The sequence below is a fragment of the Halichoerus grypus genome, chromosome X (genome assembly GCF_964656455.1).
Source record: "Halichoerus grypus chromosome X, mHalGry1.hap1.1, whole genome shotgun sequence".
Classification (NCBI taxonomy): Eukaryota; Metazoa; Chordata; class Mammalia; order Carnivora; family Phocidae; genus Halichoerus; species Halichoerus grypus.
The window spans coordinates 88981523-89008625 of NC_135727.1; the positions used below are offsets into that span (position 1 = coordinate 88981523).

At 41.5% G+C, this 27103-nt stretch overlaps 1 protein-coding gene across 2 annotated transcripts in view; it reads left to right on the forward strand.

Moving 5' to 3' along the window:
- Window positions 1-27103, forward strand: part of SHROOM4 (shroom family member 4) — a 227025-nt gene that overhangs the window by 74133 nt on the left and 125789 nt on the right. For both annotated transcript variants that reach the window (XM_078065309.1, XM_078065312.1), the window contains exon 2: window positions 23165-23316. In XM_078065309.1, coding sequence (XP_077921435.1) covers window positions 23165-23316 — 152 coding nt within the window. The remainder of the gene's footprint in view (window positions 1-23164; window positions 23317-27103) is intronic.

Sequence of the window (27103 nt, forward strand, 5' to 3'; positions counted from 1 at the left end):
TTCCCCAGCCATACAGTCTAACTAAATAATACCAATCTTACCCACCTCCTAGGACCATTGTTAAGAAAACAAATGAGATAATTGTGTGACTGCTTGGAAAAGTAGGAAGGACTATCCACAACATATGTTGGTATTATGAAGGTAGGTGTTTATACTATAGCCACTCTCCTGCAGCTGGGAATAGGATGACCTCAGTATTTGAATGAATTTTTCTTGGCAGGACTCTTGCCTGCCATAATTATAGCCTGCCAGCCACTAGTTCAGTGTGCATACTTAAAGAGGATTGGTCACACAAGTATACACCTGTGTGTGTGTGTGTGTGTGTGTGTAAGCTTGCATTGGGCTAGGATAGTGGAGCCATGACAGCAAGAAGACTGGAGAACTATTAGGAACAAAGGTGATATGTAGAGATGGGGATTTGTGCAAGCATCTTTGGGCCTCTTATAGAAATGACATGCCCTGTTGAGACTACGTTAAGCCCCATTATCTATCTTCCTTGGTGTATTGCAAAGCCTTTCTACTTATCTCCCTGACTTCATGCTACTCCAAACCAGCCCATTCACAACACTGCTGCTAACGTGTTCTTTCCAACACACATGGGATTCCTGGGCTCCTGGATGCCAAGGGTAACATTCATGCTCATTCACATGACATTAAAGTAACCACACATCTTGTTAAAATTGTGGAATACTTTGATACCAGCTGCTCCTCTGAGTCCCCTCGAGAGCCCTTCTGCTGCCCTGTTCCCCACTTCTGGACCTCTTTTTGACCTCCTCAGGACCCAGCAACTAAAGGGATAGTGCCCAGCACAGCAGGGAGCCTGGAGGACACTATTCCATGGGTTGACCTGCATCTATTCTGCTTGGTCAGTGCTCCTGCTGTTTGGGGTTTTAAATAGTTTGAGAATTACCTCTGCATTCATTGTTCATCTCATCCCAGCTCACCATTCTGGCCTCATCTTTGACAAGTTCTCCCCACAGATGTCAACAACACTGAAATTCTCATATTCCATGTCTGAATTTATACACCTGTCTCTCTCACTATGCTGGAAACTCCTTGAGGGCAGGGACAGGGGCTCCCTTATCAATGTAGTCCCAAAGCCCAGCTCAGGACCCAACACATAAGTGGATGCTTGATGTTTGTTTCTTAACACAGAGAATGCTAGTAGATGGGACCATTCTATTTGTAATCTTATAAACTAGTCCAGGGTCCAGACCTGTAGCTGGTGCAGGGCACCTTCCTGGTCTTAATACATACCTCATGAATGCTCGTCACATTTCCAGTATCCTTGAAAGAGAGAGAAAGTACTATTTCCATTCTATTACTGGGGAGATGGAAATATTTCAGGAGTGTGTCTCAACCACACAATGAATGCTTAATAGAACTGAGACATAAAGTCATGTCTCTGGAACTTTTCCTTACCCACAGTGCTGTAAAACCCTTTGGGATTTGGGGGTAAAAACTGTTGCCCTAGTGTGAGTAATTGTAGACAGCTGACTCCTGGGGAGTTGTTGGCTTACAGTCTCTCTCAGGGGACCTGAGGACTATCTGTTGGAAGTGATGTAAATGTTCTTGCCCCTTCTCCTCCAGCACTGCCAGGAGAGACACTGGCTTGTGGAGCCGGGGTGGGGAATATTCATCACATCTCTCTTGATTTGGTTGCCAGCTTCTGCCTCATTAACATGGCTCATAACTGGTGGTCCCTTGAGCAACAAGTTAACTTTTGTTTCACGAACCTTTCAGACAAGCTTCCCATCGTTCCTATCCCCATGAGAAGAGTCAACTATAGCCAGCCAAGTTGTGAGTTCTCTCAAGAAGCCCAGACTGGGAGAATGGCTGAGCCCTGGCTTCAAAGAACTCAGTCTTCCTTGGGAAGCAGGCCTCATACATCAGGCATGACTTAGGCTGCAAGTAACTGAAAATCTGACTCTAACTAGAAATTATCTCACATGAAAGGAAGTCCAGGGAGAGGTTGGTAGGTTCAGCTTCTCATGACTGTCAGCAGGTACTAGGATAAATAGTTACCTTGTTCTCATCTAGCAGAAGAGAGAAGAATCAAATAACTAGTAAGTCCAGGAAACCACATTGGTGTCAAATATGCCCAGTTCTGTCTCTATAGATAATAGAGAAACATGAGCACTGGAGAACAATAGGGTAGATTCAGAGTACCCACTGAGTTCATATTAACAGTGTGGACTTACACAAGTTAATTCACTGCTCTGAGCCAGTTCCCTCATGTGACAAATGACAATCGTTACAGTATCTGACTTTCTTCCTAACAGGCTTGCAGTGGGGATCATGTGACTTAACGTGAAAGCATTTGGTAAGCTGTATAAAGTGCCATATACCTTTGAGACCTTTTTAAATTACTATCGTCAGAGAAGATGTACACAGAACACCTACTGTGTACAAGGCACTATTAGATTACAAGGTTAAATCAAACCTCATCAATAACCTCAGGTTCCTCCTCTTGCATTATGGGTGGGAATACAAACTGGTGCAGCCACTGTGGAAAACAGTATGAAGGTTCCTAAAAAAGTTAAAAGTAGAACTACCCTATGATCCAACAATCATACTACTGACATTTACCTCCAAATACAAAAACATCAATTCAAAGGGATATATACATACCCCTATGTTTATACCAGCATTATTTACAATAGCCAAGATATGGAAGCAGCCCAAGTGTCCATTGATAGATGAATGGATAAGAAAGATGTAGTGTGTGTGTGTGTGTAATATTCAGCCATTAAAAAGAATGAAATCTTGCCATTTGGAATGATATGGATGGAGGAGCCAGAGAGTAAAACGCTAAGTAAAATAAGGCAGTCAAAGAAAGACAAATACCAAAAAAAAAAAAAAAAAAAAAAAAAAGACAAATACCATATGATTTCACTCATATGTAGAATTTAAGAAACAAAACAAATGAGCAAAGGGAGGGGGGAAAAAGAGAGAGACAAACCAAGAAATGGTCTCTTAACCATAGAGAACACACTCACGGTTACCAGAGGGGAGGTGGGTGGGAGGATGGGTGAAATAGGTGATGGGGATTGAGGAGTGTACTTGTCATGATGAGCACTCGGTGATGTATGGAATTGTTGAATCACTATCTTGTACACCTGAAACTAATACAACACTGTAAACTAACTGGAATTAAAATAAAAACTTAAAAAATAACCTGAAGTTCCCCTAAACAGTTCAACAAGATTCTACTAAGCACCCATAGGTGCCGGAGACACAGATATGAGAAAAAACCTAGTCTCTGCCCTCAGGGAGCTTCCAGGAGAGCAGGAGATGGGCCCATGAACAGACAGCTTCAATACAATGTGGTAAGTGCATGGAACAGTAGAGGTGTGTGCAGAGTACTTTGGGAGTACACAGGAGTTACTGACCTATCCAGGCTACATGGGGAAGGAATGGGGTAGTGTCAGGACCTTATAAAGCAATAAGAAGATAAGAAATATACCATATAACGTAGATACATGTAGAGCAGAACCTCCAAACAGCCTTCTTACTTTGTACTTTAGGAGAAAACTAAGGAGTAGAGTCTGTAAAAAACAATGAATAAACAATGGGTGATGAATTCTTTTTTCCCTTCTCTCCATATGTTGTGGTTAACCCACACATACTCCCCAGAGCTTCCAGTCCACATCTACAGTCTGAAATCTGAGCATCTCCATGCATAATGGGGTCTCAAATTGTCATTGAACACTGACCCTCGCCGGCAGAACAGTATCCTCTAGTGCCTTCATGATCTTCCATAGCATATCCTCTGGCAACTGCAGAAGATTAAGCCCCTGATAACTGGTTGGGGCATGTGTATCAGCTTTTGCAGAAAAGATTATTTAGGACCGTAGAGTCTCACATACCCTACGATTAAAAATTACAATCCCCTATCATACACTGCCATCTGAACACACTTTAAAACTATATTTATAAAGGGTTTGTGTGCATTTTTAAAACGACAAAATATACTTTAAATATAAAGCAACCTTTTCGTTTCTTCAAGTGCTGTTTTCATTGTCCTCATCAGCTCCCTGAACTGTGTAATCCCTGCTGGTGGCGCTGTGACGATGGGGTATATAAAGTCTGTAGAATCTAATCCTTGGACCAAACCTCAGGGTTAGATGTTGAGTCCCAGTGATAGTACCTTGCCCAAGGTCATACTGCTACTAAGTGGCAGAACTAGGATTTGAATTGGTGCCTAGCCCAGAGTAGAGTCTCAGCTCATGTATGTTGTTTGTGGAATGAATTAATTAATGAAAGGTCTTTCTGATCACTCTTCTGTGGAGATCTCTGCTGCCCACGGCTGCCTCTTAAAATGTCTTAATTAGAGCCTGATTGGATTTGACCACTAGAGAGTCTGCTGCACTTTTGGTGCATGGTTTCCTGTGCTATGAAGAGCATTGCTGTTCAGCAGGCTCATAAAGCACCCTCCTGGACAGCCTCTCGGGCCCAAATTTCTGCTCTTTGGCAGACTCTGTGCTTTATTACCTCCTGAGGTACCTAGCCACCTGCCTGTTCTCAGGTTGCATTCCCGGGACCCGCTGTTTGACAGTGCTTTCCTGGGGGACACAGCCATCCCCCGTTGCCCCAAACCAGCTAAGGGACTCACAAAAGCCCGAGACAACCACTTGGATGGGCCTGGCCTTGAAGAATGGAAGGCTTCCCCTCTTGCACACCAATTAGTGACGTGATCTGCATTAAGTGGAAGAGTGCTGAGAGAATCCTTTCAGAAAATAAACGGAAACCAAGAAGGGGTGTGCATGTTCTCCAAATGGTAGGGCTCCTTTTGTTTTGGGACTCATCCAGGAGCTGGTAAAGATGCCAGAGCTGTGGGAGATGATGAGCAAGTGTGCTATCAAGCATTTTGACCACGGGCTCAAATGGGTGTGGCAGAACTACCTTAGACCACATTCCAGCTTCATTATTTTTCTTAAATTTTGCTTTATACTCCCTTCAAAGGAAAAAGTTGCTTTCTAGCTTTTTTGTTTATTTGTTTGCAAAAGGAGGTTTCCAAACCAAAACATGGTTGAATGTCAGGCGAATCAGTTAAAAACATTTGAGTCCTATACAAACACCATAATCTAAGGTCTTGGCCCAAGCTGCAGACAATTCCCAAGAAACAAAAAGTGCTCAGCAATTAAGTTGAAGTTGCCCTGAAAGATTTTCCAAGGTTGAGACCCTGTGGGTCTCAAGGGAGTGAGGAACAAGACGCACTTCATTGAGAGCTCCCTACTCAATATAGCTCTCATTAAGAGCTCCGCCATTTAAATGTAATTCCAACAATTAACCACTCTGAGGAAGGTGTTCTCCCCATTTAACAGATAAGGAAGCAAGTTTCAGAGTGGTGGAGTGACTTGCCCAAGGTTAATACCACTAAATGGTGGAGCCAGGATTTGAACTAGGGCCTAGCACAGAGAGTCTCAGCTCATGTATATTGTTTGTGGAATGAATAAATTAATGAGAGATCTTTCAGACAATTAAATCCAGGAGCATTTTTCTTGCCTGTTTGTGATTCTGATATTTTATAACAAAAGTTTTCAAACATACAGGAAAACTTAAAGAATTTTACCTTAAACACTCGTATACCCATCATTTAGATTCTACTATTAACATTTTACTATATTTGCCTTATCACATTATCTATTCATGTATTGATTCCCTCTGTCTATCCATCAATCCCTATTATTTTCTGATACATTTCAAAGTAAATTGATGTCAGTATAGGTCCCTATAAATATTCCAGCATGCATACCACTGATGTTTGTTTACAATTCTCTTTTCTTTTGAAGTAAAATTTACATACATACAACGAACTTTACAAATCTTCAGTGTATCTTTGTATATCCCAAGCCCCTACCAATATATAGATCACCGTCAACCCAGAAATTTACCTCATGTATGTTGTTCTTAAATGCTGTGCCACTTCCCTAACTTAACCAGCAGCTATTTTGGCAGCTAGACGTCAATGATTCTAACTGGGAAGCTGTGTTGAGATAGCTTTTCCTTCACTGACTGATGCTCTTGGGGAGAACCAGGTGGCACTTAACAAGATCTGGTCCTTAGGGCCCTTCACTTTGATAAATCTCACCTGGAAGCATTTCTTCTCCTTTCAAGCAAACATTTGTGAACGGGTTGCCTGTTGATTACAGCAATTTATCAGTTTGAACTGAGGTGAAACAATGAATTTGTTTTATTTTATTGTAATTTAATGTCAGTAAATGCATAAATGCTAGCATTAATGGCTGCTCTTTTCAGCAGGGACTCTTTCATCTGTGTTTGCTTAAAAATAAAAATAATGCTGTTAACCATAAAATGTTCCTGGCTTGGTGAGCTCCAGTCAGTTCATTGAAACCCAGATCGGGGCTAAGAGCTAAAATATACACAGAACACTCAAAGGAGTGTGTGTGCCTGAGTAGGATATAGATAACCCAAAGGGCCTTTGGCCTATTTGAAAAAGGCATATTGGACCAGATAAGCTGTGTTACCTCCTGGAAACCCAGGCTTCGAGTAATTTGATATGTAGTAAGAATCTGGCTATTCCATGATTCGGGAAATGTGAGAGGCATTATAGGCTGAATTGGCAGAGATACCGATGGACCTACCAAACATGCCTGTGGCGTTGGTCCTTTGGGTTAATGGTGCCACTGCTGGTTGGCAGTGTGAGCATTGCCACTAGGACTTCTTATCTAGGGATTTTCACAACTTAAAGTTTATCGCAGGGGCGCCTGGGTGGCTCAGGCGGTTAAGCGACTTCTTCGGCTCAGGTCATGATCCTGGGGTCCTGGTATCGAGCCCCACGTTGGGCTGGCTCCCTGCTCAGCAGAGGGCCTGCTTCTCCCTCTCCTCCCCGCTCATGCTCTCTCACGCTACCTCTGTCTCTCTCTCTCTCTCTCTCTCTCAAATAAATAAATAAATAAATCTTAAAAAAAATAAAGTTTATCACAATCGCCCCCAGTGGATTAAAACACAGATTGCTGGGGCCCACCCCCAGAGTTTGTGACTCATTAGACCTAGAGTGGGTCCTGGAAATTTGCATTTCTAACAAGCTCCCTGGAGATGGTGCTGGTTCGGGGAGCACACTTTTGAGAACCACTGCTTGAACGAATGAACGAATGCATGCATGAATAGGATCCCTTGCCCAAGAGTACATGCTTCCCCTCTATAACCTTACGGCATTATTTATAGTTGAGTGAGTGAGAACAGACACACCCTGTGTAGCATGTGCCTGCTTCTGCTAAGTTTTAGAGTTGGGGATACCAGAGAGGATATATACATTACCTCTTTCTCCAACCTGCACAGCAAGAATTTGTGCTGGGCTTATTATGACCCTCACTTTTTTCACAGTTCTAACTGATCTTGCCACAGACAAGGAAAGAACCCAGACCCCAAACCACATGACACAGTTTTAATTAACTCCCTCCTGTGTCAGGACCCTTAGAAAGAGATAATATGTAGCTATGGAGACCATACGTCCCGCATTTCCTGGGACAGCTCTGATTTCACATATTCTGTCCTTTTGTCCCCATAAATATAATTGTCAGACCATGTCCTGCTTTTGGGTTCAGAAAATATTGTTCCCATATGCATGGCCCTAGGGAGCCAAACACAAGTCTTCAATTTCTTTCCTGAGATTGTGGGGACCAGGGCAAAAGCTTGGCTCTTGGAAAGGGCTGGAGAGTTGGGGTAAATCTAAACATTTGAGATGAGCAACAGGCTGCTTGTTCCTTTTCTTCTCTCTTTTTTTTAAGCCTCAGTGATCCCAGTTATAGATCCTTGAACATTACAAATACGAGATTCTGAGTGTTGAGAAGGACTGAATTGGACCACTGCTGTCTCTCTTTCTTCCTCCCCCTCCCTACCCCCACACTCACACTCTGGAAGGACCACACAGAAATAGCTCAGACAGAAGAGCCCCTCCAAAGAAGGAAATTCCACAACCGTCACTGACCAGCCACTCAGTCTAGTATTTACCTACCTTCTCTGGCAGGAAGTTCTTCCTTCTTGCTAACATCAGTCTCTCACATTGCAATTTCAGTTTCTTTCCCCCTTGCTCTGCTTTCAATCAAAATTAAGAACAGCTGGTCCTTACCCTCTACATTCTTTATGTGCATAAAAGTCCTATTAAGCCATCCTTCCTGGGCCCAGGTTTAACCATCCTTGGAGCTCCTTTTTCCTTCCTGCATGTATCTGATTTGCCAACCATTTAATGATCTTTGCCATAGGGAAGCAACTTAGGCAGTTTGGGCCAACAGTGCAGCAAAGCCTAAAGCTTTATGACTTGTGCTAATGGACGTGCTAAATGTTTAGTAGAGACTATTTTTGAGCACGCAATTGTGAACAATTTAAAGTGGACTGTACATGGAACCCATTTCCTCTCCCGGCTCCCCCAACAGGGCCTCCCCTTAGCAGCTGAAATGAGTTAGCGGCAATCAGCGCAGAGTAGGAATCCTGTGGTTTCTGCCCTTCCCTCCTGCTGGTTCTATGGCAGCTAGTCTCTTTAAAATGAGCTTTCTCCTTAGTGAGGCTGGTAAATGTGACTTTAGAATCAGCTGGACATGGAGGCTAGGAATCACCTTAGCTGAAAAGCAGGAGGCGCTAGTGCTGGAGCCCCTGGTGAAGTTTTGGGGGGGCAGGGGTGAACAGGGATCCATGAGAGGAACTGGACCCAGAATGTTTGCCATCTACAGGATGATGGCACCTCAGAGTTGTACATGCCAGTTTTGCAAGTTTGCGGAGGACTTGTCTGGCTTTTGTTTGTGCTCTTGGCCTTTGTCCACTGTGCCAACTCCGTGAAAGGGAGGCCAGCGATCTGTGGCAGAATCCCAGCTTCGGAGCCAGTTGGGTTCCTAAAGAGAGGAGGTCACTTGCCATGCAATGGGATTCTCTTCGTCAGGTGGGTTACCTGCCTTCGGTGGGATGTATTCCTGAACCATTTGCTGCTATCTGACGTCATGCTGCAGGGTGGGTCTAAGACCCAGGCCAATCAGGGTGAAATAGATCTAGCTAATGGCACTGCAGAGGAAAGGGATAGGGCCAACTCATATTTGCCCTGTTCTCATCTTCTCACTGTTGGCTCCTCCTTTTTAATCAAACCGTAAAAGCTCTTCACAAAGGCTAGCCAGGCAGTTTGTCTCGGCAAAGCTATAGGAGCAGTTAATGTACCCGGCCATAAAGAAGGAAAAGAAAGTGACAGAGAAGAGGAAAAGAAGTTGGCATTTGTATGAGGGTGTCGTTGAAGGCTTCATTACAGATACACTCAAGACATAGACAGGAACAGAAATCGTCTTGGGGTGGGGGTGGGGACAGCAGTTTGATTGAAGCATTAGCTGCCTTGGCACTGAGCCAAGGCAAATTGCCAGAGAACCATTAAACTCTGTGTAATTCCATATAATTCACAGCAGCCACAGGTAATCTGAATCAGACCTGACAAAACTTCCCTATCACTTATTGTCCATTAGTGCCAAATGTGTACTCTACAGTTACTTAAACTTTTTTAGTCATATCAGGGTGGCCATATTTTCCAAGCCCCAAATCCGGAAACCTGCCTTGACAAAGGCTTTTTTTTTTTCCTGACTTGTGAATTTGTTTATATGAAAAGCCTCGCAAACGGATAAACACTAAACTACTACACGCTTAAACACTAAACAAATGGCCTTTAAGGAAGGAACTATAGTCACACGAAATTGGGTTAGGGTAAACTCTCATTCAGACATTGTTGAGCCCCCCCACCCCCTGCCGCCATACACCTTTTTAGGGGTCTGAGGGAATTGGTTAACTAAGCACTAAATCAAATTAAAATCTAGTTTAAACCTATCGTCTGGATTTGCTCTTAAAATGTTCAGGGATGGTAGACTGAAAGGGCCTGTTGTAATGTCACAAGAAGGTGGAGTGGATGTTACTTTGAATTCCCAGATGCTGGGAGCAGTTAAATCTCCCAGTGTTCATGGTCTGTTTGTAAGGGCTTGTGTGTGTTTTAAATTAACTTCCTCAGGCTGAGAATGTTAAAAATGAAGGAGAATCATATATGGATGGGTATAAGGTATTGTTACCATGCACCTAAGTTTACTTAAAAGCTTCATTCCTCCCATCGCATTAAGAGTCTAACAGTCCCCACTGGGCATTCACCACAAACAGGAGAAAATTATTGCAAAGCATAATTATTTTGGAATATTCTGAGCCAATAATAATAATGCTTTTTAAAAGACTTGGAGACTTGGGGCGCCTGGGTGGCTCAGTTGATTAAGCGCCGGACTCTTGATTTCAGCTCAGGTCATGATCTCAGGATCGTGAGATCGAGCCCTGCATCAGGATCTGCGCTGGGTGTGGAGCCTGCTTAAGATTCTCTCTCTCCCTCTCCCTCTGCCTCTCCCCCCACCCCGCTTGCTCGCGCTCTCGTGCTCTCTCTCTCTCTAAAAAGAAAAAAAAAAAAGGCTTGGAGACTTAAAGTGCCTCTTTATTTTTTTTCTAAGATTTTATTTATTTATTTGACAGAGAGACACAGCAAGAAGGGAACACAAGCAGGAGTGGGAGAGGGAGAAGCAGGCTTCTCACTGAGCAGGGACCCCGATGTGGGGCTCGATCCGAGGACCCTGGGATTATGTCCTGAGCTGAAGATAGACACTTAACGACTGAGCCACCCAGGTGCCCTTAAAGTGCCCCTTTAACCAGAACTCTGCATTGCTAGTTAAGGATCATGAGTAGCAGTATACCCATGGAAAACAAAAATGTTTTGTCACATCCACACAAAAGAAAATATCTTAAGTCTAATAGATTCTCAATCTTGGGCAAGTCGCATAACATCCATGAACCACAGCTGTCTGATCAGTGAAGTGAAAATGTTACTTGTCCAGAATCCGGCAAATGAGTAAGATGATATCCTGAAAGTCTTTTAATTCTCCTTTCAACAAATATTTATTGAGCAACTACCATGTGCTCAATACAGACATTTGTTTTCTTAGGTGCCAGCAACAGGGCTCTAAAAAGATAGTGTGACTGTCTTTACCACTATAATGGAAGTATCCCGGCAGAAAGTCAACATATACAGAAATACATGCAATAACGTAAAATGATAACTTCTATGAAGAAAATAAAATAATGTGATGGAGAATGATGGGGATCAGGGTTGGGGAAAGAGAGGAGTCTACTTTATCTTAGTGGTCAGGGAAGGCTTCTCCGAGGAGGTAGCCTTTGAGCTGACACTTGCATGATGAAAGGAGCTACATAAGGACCTAGACGAAGAATGTTCTCGATAGAGAGAACAGCAAGTGCAAATGTCCTAGATGAGGATGGGTTTGACCTCTCTGAAGAACAGAAAGTTCAGTATGACTGCAGTGTGTGTAGGAAATGAGGCCAAAAAGGCAGGCATGGCCAGATTGTGTAGTGCTTCTAATCTTCTGCTATTTACATTGTAAGAATCATTCCTTGGTCTCCCTGTCTGATTTAATTAGTGAACATAAGTGCCAGATGTTAATGATAGGGGTGCTTGATGTTTGCCCATAAGAAACCCAGGAAGAGGCCCCGGTGGGGGGTGGGGAAGAGGCTAAGACAGACAAAACAAGCTCAGATGCCTGGGGGAGAAAGAAGTGTGGATGGAAGAGAGTGTGTACTCAGGAGAGGTGGTTAGGGAGTGAGGCAGGAAGTCTAGAGGGAGGAGGGAAAGCACCAGGGTGACCTTGGCTATGAGGAGCACTCTCAGTGCCAAGGTTTGTGGAGGCTGCTGTCAGAAGGCGTCAACCATTACAGGAGAAGGTGCAGGGTTCTATCCTTGTGTTTAAGATTAGAAAGTGGGAATGAGCAGGGACAGGAGCTAAAAATTTGCCAGAGAGGAGGGGGTGGGGGGTTGGGCAAAATGGGTGAAGGGGAGTGGGAGGTACGGGCTTCCAGCTATGGAATGAATAAGCGACAGGAATAAAAGGCACAGCATAGGGAACACGGTGTTATTGTAATAGCATCGTATGGTGACAGATGGTAGCTACACTTGCGAGCACAGCACACCATACAGAGTTGTCGAATCACCATGTTGTACACCCGAAACTAATGTAACGGTGTGCGGCAACTGTACTCAAATAATTTAAAACTCGGGTTCTTTCTTTTCGACCAGCCTCAACCTGAAAAGCAAGCCTGCTACCAGGAGAAGGGCTTCTATACTGCTCTACCTTTATTGATTTCCCAGATCTTGAACTCAGATGCCCACCATTTCCTGCTTCATTTCCTTCTCCAACTAATCCTGCCGTTGCAAAGGGAAATGCAGTCTGATGTAAGAGTCCCTACCCAACGCGAACACACAAACAACTGAGTGTATTTTCTTTCCCTTTTTTTTTTCAACGGTGCAAACCCGGTTTTACTTTGTGTTACTTGACACATCTTGCTGAGCGGGAAAGAGATAGGTATGTGTCACTTCTCAATCACCATGTGAACAGGACAGTTGCTTGGAACAGAACAGTGTGATGGCTTATTTGTTCCCAGATTTGCAGCACTATGTGAAAGCAACAGCAAGTGTGCCAGTTTAATTTAAAATTGGATCTGTCCTAGGGTCAGTAAAGCATATTATTGTTATTGCCTTTGCAACATACATGTATACCTTGGTAGATTCTTTCTGTGTGAATGGTTTGCTTTAATAGCAGTTATGCAGAAGCATGGGAGGAAATTAAATGCCCCTCTTCCCCCTTCTTCATCTAACACTGTTCAGAGGGCTAAGCGAAGACCAAAGATTAAAATCACTGCTGGGGAAAGGAGGCCTGGGCAGAGGCAAACAATGTTCTGGGAGCAGAATGCAGGGGCCCAGCTGTGGAAAGGAGAAAGCAAGCTCCCTTTCCCTTTGTCCACATCTGGTAGAGGGCACGCGGGTGCCCAGTAAGCTGGACAAGGGGTTTCCAGACAGTAGAGCAGGCTGAGTGGCTTCCAAAGGCAGCCTTTTGTCCCATTCCTGAAGGGTGTTAGTCCTTTGGTCTTTTTCCAGTCAGAAATGACTAATGTTGGATATGTGCACTCTTTAGAAACTGTCTTTGGCTTTTTGCATAATGGGTTATAAATAAATGGCTTCAGGGAACCAGCAATGAGTTATTGAGTGAACCTGGCTTTGGGATGGTTCAGATTCCGGATAGTTAATCACATCCTCTTGGGCTGAAAGGCTGTATCTAACTTATTCACATTCAGCTGTAAAGTGAAAAAGATGCTTTGGATCAACTTGAATAGTTTTAACATCAACAATGGGTTGATGCTGGAGAAATAAAGGTTATGTTAATCCAAGTAGAATTATTTCCATCTCTCTCTAGTAATCTGGTGGAATTTAATGCCCATTTTTCTCTTAATTGGGGCATCTCTTACATGCATTCAATGCACAGTTCATAAATGCCAATAAGTTCATATATCCTATTTCCAGCAGTTTTATATTAGGTGGTATGAAAAAGACTCTTGGTCTTTGCAGCCATGTAGGCTCACACACTAGATTTGCACGCCACACTGTCTTAATGCTGGGGGGCGTCCTATGGGCCTTCTGGTTTGTCTTAGACTGTTTTAACCCCATACGAGGAAGCTTATATCATGATTGTATACAGTGAATCTCATTGCTGGCAACTGCTTCCAGAAGTCAGGAACAGTCTTTAACGTACTACCATACCCTTTCCTCTACTTTCTTGCACCCAGTCCTCCCTGAACTCTCGACTACATCAACTTTGCCAGGTTCTTTGCTCACTTGTACCACTGAAATTCATAGTTCAGTAGACAGCCAAGAAGCATAGACAATCCAATAGGAGGAGGTAATGATTGATGCCAGAAGAAGAAATAGTTGCCAATGTGGCCGTTGCCTGATCAGTTCTGCTTCTCGGAATGGGTATTAGGAACTCTGAGGACCACGAGCAAGAGGCATATCTGGGATAAACAGGCGGAGCAGAAGTACATGGCTCCAAGATCAGATAAGGGATTGATTCCATTTTTATGGTATGTCAAGATAGAAATTAGTTGGTGGGGAAAAAAAAAAAAAACTCTTCACCTTTACCAGTTGGCGGATGAAAAAAATGAAGTGTTTGTCTTCATTTTCATTTCCTACTGAAATCATTCACTTGATGAACAGCGTCTCAAAGCAGATGGAACAATGGGGGCACTCATAAATTATAGCCCTATTGTGAAGGATTACCCTTTAAAGTGAAATGCTCTGCCTTGATTAAAGCTATGAGTATGTGAAAACAGTACCTGGTTCTACCTTAGAAATACAATCTGTAATCTAGTGGTCCTTATTTTTGAAAGTCTTAAGTTAAGGAATAACATATATATGTGTATATATATATGTGTTATATATATGTATATATATATTATATATCTGCATATATGTGTGTATATATGTATATATATGTTATATATATGTGTGTATATATACACATATATATATACACACATACGCACACACAGTAAAATGCACAAATCTCGATGAATTTTTAGATATGTATAGTTCCAGGTAATCAGCACCCAGATCAATATGTAAAACATTTCCAGCACCGCTGAAATAACACTCATGTGCCTTCACATTCAGTACACCCACTCCAGAGATAACTAATATTCTGAGTGCCCAAATACATAAAACAGTTAATAACAAACATAAAGGAACTAATTGATAATAATACAATAATACTAGGGGACTTTACCACCCCATTCACATCAATGGACAGATCATCCAGACAGAATATCAACAAGAAACAATAGCTTTGAATGACACATGGGAACAGACGAACTTAACAGATATATTCAGAACATTGCATCCTAAAACAGCAGAATACACATTCTTTTCAAGTACACATGCAATATTCCCCAGAATAGATCACATATTAGCCCACAAAACCAGCCTCAACAAATTCAAGAAGACTGAAGTCATACCATGCACCTTTTCTCACCATAATGCTGTGAAACTAGAAGTCAACTACAAGAAAAAATCTGGAAAGACCACAAATACATGGAGGTTAAATAACATGCTACAAAACAATGAATGGGTCAACCAGGAAATCAGGAAAAATAAAAAAAGTACATGGAAACTAATGAAAATGAAAACATACAGTCCAAAGCCTCTGGGATACAGCAAAAGCAGTTCTAAAATGGAAGTTTATAGCAATACAGGCCTATCTCAAGAAGCAAGAAAAATTTCAAATAAACAACCTAACCTTACGCCTAAAGAATCTAGGAAAAGAACAACAAACAAAACCTAAAACCAGCAGAAGGTAGGAAATAATAAAGATTAGAGCAGCAATAAATGATACAGAAACTAAAAGAACCTTAATGAAACCAGGAGCTGATTCCTTGAAAAAACTGATAAACCCCTATCCAGACTTACCAAGAAATAAAGAAAAAGAACTCAAATAAATAAAATCACAAATGAGAAAGGAGAAATAATAACCAACACCACAGAAATACAGTCAATCATAAGAGAATATTATGAAAAATATATGCCAACAAATTGGACAACCTAGAGTTTGTTCTGCCAGTCTTCAGATCACTCTCCTGTTTATTGACTTGGATGCGTATGATACCTAGTTGTAAATGTGGGATGAGATGAGCCCAGGGTCCTCCTATTCTGCCATCTTCCCAAGGTCTTGTAATCTGTGTGTTTTGACGGACATTGGGGTTGTTCCTATTTTTGGTCTATTATGAATAAAGCTAAAAATAAAATATAAAAAATAAAAATATAGATATATAAAAAATATTAAAAAATAAATCTAAAATATATCCTATCACATCTTTTTGTGGACACCTGCACTTCTTTCTCTTGGGTATCCCTAAGTGTGGAATTTCTGGGTTCAACAGAGGGCATACAGACTTCTACAGTGGCTGTACAATTTTACACTCCCACCAGCAATGTAGAGTTCAAATGTTATATGTTCCTGCCAATACATGGTATTTTCAGTTTTTTTAAGTATTCTAGTGGATGTGTACTGATATTTTACTGTGATTTTAAATTGCATTTCTCTGATGAAAAATGATATTAAGCACCTTTTCATATGTCTACTTGGCATTTGGCTATCTTTGGTGAAGTGCCTGTTCAAGTCTTTCGCCAAATGTTAATTGGTTGTGTTTTTCTTATTGATTTGTAGACGTTCTTTTCATATTCTGGATACAAATCCTTTGTCAGATATATGTATTATAAATATTTTTTTCCTATTCTGTGACTTGTCTTTTCACTTTTTAGTGACATTTTTGATGAATATAATATATTTTTTTATTTTGGTGAACTCCAATATAGCACTCTTTCTTTTATGGTTATTGCTTTTTGCATCCAGTCCAAAAAATATTTGCCCAGACAATGAGACACCACCTCACACTGGTCAAAATGGCTAAAATGAACAAGTCAGGAAATGACAGATGTTGGCAAGGATACAGAGAAAGGTGAACCCTCTTACACTGTTGGAGGGAATGAAAGCTGGTACAGCCACTCTGGAAAACAGTATGGAGGTTCCTCAAAAAGCTGAAAATAGAACTACCCTATGACCCAACAATTGCACTACTAGGTATTTACCCCAAAGATACAAATGTAGCAATCCAAAGGGGCACCTGCACCCCAATGTTTATAGCAGCAATGTCCACAATAGCCAAACTATGGAAAGAGCCCAGATGTCCATCAACAGATGAATAGATAAAGAAGATGTGGTATAGATATATACAATGGAATACTACTCAGCCATCAAAAAAATGAAATCTTGCCATTTGCAACGATGTGGTTGGACCTAGAGGGTATTATGCTATGCGAAATAAGTCAATCAGAGACAATTATCATATGATCTCACTCATATGTGAAATTTAAGAAACAAAACAGAGGATCATTGGGGAAGAGAAGAAAAAATAAAATAAGACAGATCAGAGAGGGAGACAAACCATAAGAGACTCTTTATCATAGGAAACAAACTAAGGGTGGCTGGAGGGGAGGGGGTTGGGGGATGGGATAACTGGGTGATGGACATTAAGGAGGGCACATGATGTAATAGGCACTGGGTATAAGACTGATGAATCACTGACCTCTACCTCTGAAACTAATAATACTTATATGTTAATTAATTGAATTTAAATTAAAAGATAAAAAATTTTTTTAAAGAAACCTTTGCCTACCTCAAGGTCACAAAGATATTCTCATGTTTCCCTCAAAAATCCTTTGGTTTTAGCCCTCTCATTTAAGTCTATGATTTGGAGAAATGTTTTAGTAAAAATTTACACCAGCAAAAATATTTTGAGTATGTGTCCCCAGTACACATAATTTTATTTGTGAATGTTATAATTTACTACCACCAATATTAAATATTAATAATGCTTGACTTTTAAATTATTTTAGATAAATGTAAATATAAACAGAAGTTCAAATATATCCCCTTCCAGTGGATCATCTTGTGCATAGCCTGGGATATATATACACCCTACTCTGGAGATCATTGTACTAAACCACCAAAAGCTGACATTTTTGATGAACACTGATAATATTAATATCAGCAAAAGACTTCAGTGTAAATAAATGGCTAGAGTTGACAAAGTGTGAACAGGACCCCAGTGAGGATATTTACTGATAATATAAGAAACCCTGAGCTTACTCTTGCACAGTGATGTTTGTTCTCCCTTACTTGATTTACGAAGACAGCAGGATGATCAGACTTGGTAGGAGTCGCTGATGGTAACTTGCTTTCGGTTGCTGATGTAGGGTACAGCGCTTTTGACTCTCTACTCCTTTCCTCATCACCAAATTCCTAGAACAGAGCTTGGCTCTGGACTGACTGATTTTTTGGCAAAGATACTTAGCATTCGACTTGGGCTAATCCCTAGGGAAATTTAATGATCCGCTGCTTAGAGGACCTTTGTTGTGAGGATTAGTTAACTAGATGGTGATTAAGCAGCTGGGGAGGAAGGCGCTGTCTATAGGAATAGGTCATGCTTTGGAGCATAGCATAGTTCCACTGGTCCAAGATCAGTGAGCCTGATCCACAGAACTTGACACTCTGGGGCAGCCTTATGTAGGATTTGGGCATCTGTTTCTTAGCTGGTAGAGGGAAAGAGTATCTCCTCCCTTGGTGGCCACCTCCTCAAGCTATCTGCATACAGGGATTACCACACAGAACCAGGCCCACTTACATCTTTTTAACTGGTGGTTGTTTTTGGATTCTCGTTTAAGAGACAGGTTTTGTTTTCTGTTTTGCTTTGGGTAACCTAGGGAAGATGAGAAACAGCAGAGTTTCTTGTTTTGTAATCTAGACTACTTTGGAAATTCGAGAGGGATTTTGAAGGGAGAGAGTTTCTAAGACAGAGAAGTTAGGGCAGTCACTATGTCTGCAGCCTGGCATCAGACTGTTGAAAGCCGTGGCAGAGATTGCAGAAGTTTCAAAGCCTCTGTCTTCCCTGTCCAGGGCACTCTGAGTAATCTCTCCTAGCATCAGATTCTAAGGGATACCAATATGGGAGAGAGGGCTGATCAGAAACAGACAGTCCCCAACCTGTGGTCTGCTTAAGATTTCAAACTAAGTTTCAGAATAAGTGCAGACTTTATCTACTATTTGGTGATCCTCCTTTCTCATAGTTAGACTTCTTAAATCCAGCTTATCTCCCTCTCTACATTTTCTCTCAGTGGATTCCCCAGAAAGACCGAATTGCTGAAGGGGTGTCTAGAATGTTATTAAAAACTTGAAAATCTTTTAAAGGGTGCTAAGAAGACATTCAGAGGATGTTCTGTTTTTTTAAGCAATACAACTACTATTCCGGGTGGACCTTTTCTATTTGCAAAAAAATAAATCAATTTAAACAATTAACTCTGTTGTTTGCCTTCTTAGACTATAGACAAGCTGGTCGAGGTAGGAGTGTGGGCTGGTAATTTGGCCAGAGGCTCTTAGAACTGGCCGGGAAAGTTTCAGTCAATGCCTGTTTTTTCCAATAAATTTCTTGTAGCAAGCTGAGGTATTCACAATCACGCCATTGATTTTTAATGCGGCTCTTACACTATTATAATAAGCTTTCAATACCTGTTGGTTATTGTTGCAGATGATGTTTCTCCTGCTGACTACATTTTTTTAAGGCTAAACCTTATTTAACTTTTCTTTCCTTCACTCTCTCATATCTCCCAAGTTTATTCAAAATCCCCAAGCAAGTATCTGCTAGTATCAGACTAAATAAAAGCTATTACTAGAAAGCCAGTAAGTGTTGTTATGTCCATTTTTCTTTGCCTTTACTCTCAAGGGGCCAGCTTGTCACTTTGTTGACAGCTATCAGAGCACTTCATGCTTCATTGGAGATCCATCAAAAATTTCCAAATCACTAGCTCATTAGCACAAAATAGGGCTCCAGGAATCTCTTTCTCTCAGTGTCCCAACTGTGCTTTTTTAAGTGTTCCAGCCTTGATGGACCACTCCAAAACAATGGATAACGACCACAGGGAAATGAGAGATGGATGTTAATTAGTCAGTTTTGAAGGAGTGAAACATGGGTGAAGACAAAGTATAATGGGGCAAAAAGCCGGGATTACCTGTGTCAGCAGAAGGATAATGCATGATTTTGTTAACTGTTCACAGGTCACGGAATGTCAGAGCTCCAAAGCCCTCAGAGATCATCTAGTCAGACCCCCCACCTTTTACCAGTAAGGGTAAAAGAAGCCACAAGAGGGGAAATGGACTTATCCAAGGTCAATCAGCTCTTCCCAATTTTCCAGACACCAGCTGGCTTTGGGTTATATGACCTTTATGCAATCCATTTTCAATTACTTGGGCCACTCACTGCTTAGCCCAGCAATCACTTGGATAAACCAAAATGACACATAAGGTAACCATCGTTTACATTGGGCTTTGTGATGTGTGTTTATACTGACATTCCAGTGCGTCTGGGTACAATCTGAGAATTCACAACACTTGAAATGAAACAAGAAAGCCACCCTAAAAGTCTGATTCAGGAAGAGCTGGTCAAGTTGATCAGCCTTACTGAATGAGCGGCATCAGATGATGCTACACAGCCCCTCAAGCAGGGCGTGTTATTCTCAACAAGTTTGTTGATTCACATCTTTCCTGAGCCTCAGCCAGACTTGTACATGGGGCAGTGGAAAGGGGAAAGAAAACATTTTATAAAAGAATACATACATCTTCTTCCCTCCCTCCCTCCTTCCCTTCCTTTCTTCCTTCCTTTCCTTTTTATTCCTCTTCCTTGATAGGAAAGGAAGCCGCTGCTTTATCTTCTATATAAACAAATGTGTGGTGGAGCCACTGACCTGGAGAACTGGCTGTCAGGAGGCAAAACAATAAATGGAAGACATGCTGGAATCTAGAGGTGGAGTGCAGGAAAGACTAGTGAACAATAATTTTTAAAAGCATTAAAAAGTCAGGAGAAGTAAGAAGGAATCAGTTATATAGCTCGGTAAATGCCCTGGGTCTGGGAAAAGGCGAGTTTGGAGTATAGTCCAAGGGATCTTCAATCAAATGGAGTTTCATTTCCTGATCTGGACCCATCTGGACTCTGGGACTGTGCCAGGTGCCCATAATTTACTGGTTTGTTGTCTGCAAGTTCTTGCACTTGTGCTAAAATTGTATTATTACACTCAACACATCTGTCCTGAGGAGGAGGCTGTAGTGACTGAGAAGGGGCAGGAAACAGAAAAGGGGCGTATGCGGCACCTGGGTGGCTCAGTCGGTTAAGCGTCTGACTCTTGGTTTTGGCTCAGATCATGATCTCAGGGTTGTGGGATCGAGCCCCACATCCGGCTCCATGTCGGTGGGGAGTCTGTTGGAGATTCTCCCTCTCCCTCTGTCCTCCCCCCCACCCCCCGCTCTCTCTCTGTCTCAATAAATAAAATCTTTTAAAAAAAGAAAAGGGGCATTCATAGTCGGCCTGAGGCTCTAGTCCAGGAAAGAGTTCCTGCAAGGACCCAGTGGCAGCCCAAATGGCAGTAGGGAATGCAAAACGCTGAAACTTTTGCTGCAGCAATAATTAAGCATTTTTGTTTAAAAAGGTTCCCCCCTTTCATTTTCTGGCCTAGAATAAACAGAGATCTAGTTGATGTAACAAAGTGCTTAATTAACTTGAGGTGGTACTTAGCATCAACACATATTGAAGGGGAGACTTGCTATTGGTGACAGTAATATGGATAATTGAGTTGTATGAATAAAAAATGGGTAGAGTGAATTAAGACTAATGTACATCAACAGGAAAAATCTATTAGCATTCATTAGTTAGGCTCCTGTTTGTGGCTCTTTGTTAGCCTAAGGAAGCCCTTTTAGATGGCTGATCCCTGTTGAAAGTCCTGCCTGATGCTGAGGGCCCTCTGTGGATGCCAAAGAAATGAGTCATTCAAATAGAACTTCTGAAATTCAAGTACAGCACTTTGCTTTTTTTTTTTTTTTTTTTTTGGCAGCAGGCAGAAGTGACTGTGAAGTAATAATGATAATGACAATAGAAATAAGAATCTGATCCTAATTAATTTGCTGAGAGTTGTTCCCCATTTACCAATATTGGCTTGTTTTATCTTGAGTGGTGGCCCAGGTACTGGAACAAAGGTATATATATTCAATGTCACTTGGCTAACCTATGATTTGTCAGACAAAGGTTAATTTAAAAAAAAAAAACTGTTGGGTTAGCAGCAATAAATTTAATAATAGTCTGTGATTTAACTTAGAATTTCAATTTATTTGATGGGATTTTTTAAAATCCTGATTTAACATTTTTCTCTGCACTCAGGAGGTCTCGACTGCCAAATTGCACATGAGCTGGCCAACCTAAAGCTCAGCAATATTCTAACTTGCATGGTGAGGGATAGATTGGAGGGATTCTATAAAAGACTGAGAAAAAGATTGGAAGAAGAGTAGAAATGTAAAAACACCTACAGCAAAGACCAGCCTTTGGTTGCCCCACTTAGAATCTTTCCCTAAAGATTGTATGGTTTAATCATCCTCACCTTCCTTGCCCCTGGAAGAAAAACAAACATCTCTTCCTGATTCCATCAGTGGGGTGGACCTTTTTTATCTAACCATCTCTGTAGACATATGAACTTTGGACATAACCTAAACTTGAGGCTGGGAGCTATAGCACTTAGCATGCTGTCCTGTGCATACTAGAAATTCACTAAAAATCTGAGGAATGATTAATGGATGGATGAGATGACTCCTACCACCATGGATGGAATTGATGTCCTAATAGGTAGAACTCACCTTTGTGGTACAAAGAATGTTATATATAAAAGTAGCCATAATCAAGGACCCATGGGGGACATTCTGCTTTGCTTTTCTTTTGCCTACCCCAGCTGCTATTATATCTGCCTTTGCTTTCTATGCCCTCCAGCCTGACTACCTTCTTACCAAGATTGCCATGGTCAATGGTAATTCTGTAGGCCGTGATGGTACAGTGAACACCTATGTTTCCAGATTTGGGTGAATGCCCACTGTGTTCCATACCCTAGAAGCACTGTACTAGGCACTTGTTGAAGAGCATAGACACATGATCAGTTACTTTGTCTGTACATCTTTTGTATCTTTTGAATTGGCAATCCTGCTCACAGAATATTGAGCTGAAGCTCAAGGTCTTCTGAGTCAACTCCCTTGCTATACTCATCAGAGCTCACATTTATTGAGGACTTAAATGTTCTCAGACATTCCCTATGCTAACAGCCCTGTGAGGTAGGTACTTCTGTTATTTATTTTCCTCTATCAGGTAATTGAGACATAAAGATGTTAGGTTACTTGCTCAGGGTCACTAAGCTAGGAAGTACTAGAACCAAGATTCAAACTCAACTTTATCAGACTTCAAAGGCTGCCCCAAGATAGGAAAGGACTAGCCAAAGGTCATTTTGCTGGAGCCTAGCTCTTCTGGCTCTAATTTGTGTTCACATTTTGCTATGCCACCCTGCTACTTCAGCTCACACTGTCACATTCCTTCCAAACATCATTCTCATTGAGAAGTGCTTGTCTCCCCAGAAGGACGTGGATTCCTCCAGAGCAGAGCTTGCATTATTTCAGTATTGCCTCCTTTCTCAAGGGTTTGCCCAAGGTTGGCCTTCTGTAAATATAAATACTAGCCTGTGATCAGCTTCTTAGCTGTTTCCTGGGGCTTCCTGGAGCCTTCCCCCCAGTACCACTTATGGCTCTGAGTTTGGGAGAACCAGGAAGTAGAATTTTGGGTAAGGAGTCATCTCACCACCCACCTGCTTTCTGTTCTGTTCTCTGCAACACAGATTGAAGATGGGGGCAAGGCAGCCTTGTCCCAGAAGATGAGGACTGGTGATGAGCTGGTGAATATCAATGGCACTCCATTGTATGGCTCCCGCCAAGAGGCCCTCATCCTCATCAAAGGCTCCTTCCGGATCCTCAAGCTGATTGTCAGGAGGTAAGGTACAGAGAGATTTGCTGCTATAAGGAATAGGGGCCACTGAACTGCTAGGTTGGTACTAAAGCCTCAAGAGAGTTATGTCTCTAGCTAAACATCATCAAAGAAAGAGGTGTCTCACATGAACAGAATTTTGCAGACAACTGAAGCAGAATGGCATAGGAGAAAGGGTCTGTGGTTCAAATCCTGACACTGCTACATATTACCTGTGTCACCCTGGTTATTTTATATAATTTTATATAGTTTATTTTATATCTGCAAGACTCAGTCTCCTTATTTGCTACCAAGAGAAGTAAATGATTCCATATACACCAAGGGCCTACCTAACCTGGTGTTTTTCTGTCTCCTTCATAACAGGCTGCCCTGTTCAACCAGAGAGATTTATTCTTTAAAGTTTTTATTTAAATCAACTACACAGATTTAAAGAGACCCTACTACCAGCCACGGTAGGCATTCTGGAAGCTGTGGCAAACTCTAAGATAGAAACCCTGCCCTTGAGGAGAATACAGTCAAATGGGGGAGAAAAGACACATGTGTGACAAATTAATTAGCAATACATTTTTGGGGAGAAAAAAGCAATAAAGGAGATTTCACAGGCTGAAGGGTGATTGTCAAATGGATTATTCAGACAGAAATTGCTATTAGAATTCAAGAGAAAGAGACAGTACTTCAGAAGAGACTGGTAGGGTAAGAGTTCATAGAGGAAGTGGAATTTGAGCTAAAGGGTGGGTATAATTGGACAAATAAGCCATCAGGAGGAGAAAGGCTTCCAGATAAGTGGAGTGGCCGAAGCAAAAGGAAGGTAAGGATATACTTGGGCACAGTTGTTTTGCTGCAATTACACGTTTGCTTATTGGTGAGCTTTCCATATGGCTTCTTCCATTTTGCTGCTGTATCTTTGCTCTGTGCTACTGGAGCTCATACTTCTCCCTTCTGTTGGTTTCCTTTATCCTATACACAAGCCTGAGCTTCTCCATCTTAATTATTTTTACTAGAAAAAATATTTTTAAAGCATCTTCCCATAATCCTACTATCCCCCTCCGGCTACTGACCCATCTTTCTCCTTTTGTTCATACTCAGTCTCTCAAAAGGAGAGTCTATACTCACTGTCTTCATCTACAATTTAGCTTTCCACCCACTGCAGTCTGAATTTGACCTACAGAACTCCACTGAAACTACTCTGTCAAAAACTACATATTACTTCTTAATTATCAAAGTCAATGGATTGCTTTCAGTCTTCGTCATGTGTGATTAGTATATGGCATTTGACATTGTTGCTCTGGATTATGTTCTCCTTTGTGAAACTCTGCTTTCTTGCTTGCAAGATACCCCATTTTCTTGTTACTTTCCTACCTCTCTGTTCATTTTTTAAAACCAGGTTCCTCTACTACCTGCCTTTCCTCTGATCATCCCTTACATGGTGGTGTTTTCCCTAGTTCCACTCTTTCTAACTTTGTTAATATACCGTGGAGAACCTCACTCAGTTCCAGAGTTTTAAATTCTCATTTACATGTATCTATTATTATATTTCTTGAGCCCCAGACCCATATAGCCAACTTCCCACTGGACATTTATACTTAGATGTCTCAGAAGCATTTCAAGTATAATATGCCCCAAATCTAACATGTCAGCTTTTCCTCTCAAGCTCCTCATCTCAGTGCTTGGGACCACCATGCCCTCAGTCAACCAAACCAGAAACACAGAAGCCGTCTTTAATTCTTCTGCTGTTCTCATGCTCTACATCCAAGTGATTTATCCTGAGAGAATACTTAAGGGGAAAAGGGTTTTAACTTAGTAAGGGTGAGGTTACATAGGATCCTATTGATTGATCGGATTACCTGCTGGTACCTAAAATTAAGCCACCCCTGCTCATATACCTGGATAGGAAGTGACAGGTTAAGCAATGTCTTATACAATAGATACATTGCCACTGACTCAGTCTTGAATCGGTCGTGATTTAAGTTTTAAACAAGGCTTCTTGGAGGGGTAGCTTGGTAGTTTTTGCTTTAGAGGCAGATAGACCCATGTATGACACTGCCTAGTTCTGTCACATATAATAGTTCCTATATAATGGCATTGTTGTAATGATTAAACAAGGCAATGTATGTAAAATGCCTTTCACTTCCCGGGTTCTCAAGGAATTTCATTCCCATTGCTTTCCCTGGGGTATAAGAGAAGCATAATTGGGGTAACCAAACATTATTAAGTAAGGAGAACACCAGAACTGTAGTGTGCTTTGCAGCCTACCCTTTACAGCACATGATTAGCAGAGAAACCATTAGGGGTGACAAAGATCTCAACATGAAATAAAGGTCCCTGGGAGACACAGGTTATACGGAGATACCAGCACCTGTAAGGAATGTAGACACCATCCCTGGTGGCTTCGGAGCCAGTCATAAGAATGAGAGTATCTGGCTGTCCCCTACTCATCCTTCCTTGGGTGAGCACGATGTTCTCTGTTCCTGCTGGAGCAACATCTGCCACTACCACTTACGAGTAGCTGTAATTATGGCCTTGGAGATAGTAGGGCCCTTTGGTTTTCATGGTGTGGCAGGGCCTATGGCTCCCCAACCTATACTGTCTACCCTTTCAGCCTCCCCCCAGCGCCTATTGGAAGAGGCCCTCAATGACATAATTTATTAGGTGATGCTGCCCTCTTGTGGAAAACTTAGCCTTCCTGTATGGATTACCCCAGGAATGGTGTTAGCAGGCACTTATTCCCTCTTTCTTAGTCCAAATGGTTCCTCAAATTTATGAAGGAGCTCTTAGCACATAAATGAAAGGTGATCCCCTGAAATTTAATATTTAGCCTAGTGTTTTATACTAAGGTAGACTTTGGTTTGAGTAAGCAATCCATTGGCGACGATTCAACACTGAGCTTTAAGTCTGGACTCGAGTCCTTTGGGATGAATATAATGAAAAAGAAGAACTTTAGAAAATGGCTTATTCTGAAAAGCCACACCAGCTCTTTCTCCTATATTGCCTTTTAGATAATGGTCAACTAAGTCAGAAATCTAGGTGTTAACTCTCAACTCTTCTCACTTGCCCCAACCCCCTTCAATCTAAATCCAAGTCTTAATGATTCTACTTGCTATAAACCTCTCTGCAGCCTTGGTCTTCATCCAAACACTCATGATTTCTTACCTGGACGATTATAAGAGTTCTTTCACTGGCTTCTCATCTTTTGGTCTCACCTCCTTCTGATCAATCCATTCTCCAAATAAGGCATCTGATCATGTCACTTATCTATTTGGAAACAAAACAAAACAGGAACAATAACTATACAATCTTGTTGGTCCCGTGAGATTTATTTAATATTGATAGAAGATACAAATTATTTTAAGGATATTATATTCATGAAACATTTTTTTACATCCAAATATTTGAATAAAAGACTATTTGAAATACAAGAAGAAAAATTATAGAAATGTCTATATGGAAGATTTATACAATTTAACTATGACAGATAAAGTAGACCAAGAAAATAAGTACTTAGAATATTTGAGGGCGCCTGGGTGGCTCAGTCATTAAGCGTCTGCCTTTGGCTCAGGTCATGATCCCAGGGTCCTGGGATCGAGTCTCACATCAGGCTCCCTGCTCGGCAGGAAGCCTGCTTCTCCCTCTCCCACTCCCCCTGCTTGTGTTCCTGCTCTCGCTATCTCTCTCTCTGTCAAATAAATAAAATTTTTTAAAAAAAAGAATATTTGAAAAATACAATTCATCAGATTTAATTAACATCAAAAATTATATTTGATTGACAGTGAATACACCCTCTTTCAAATATTCA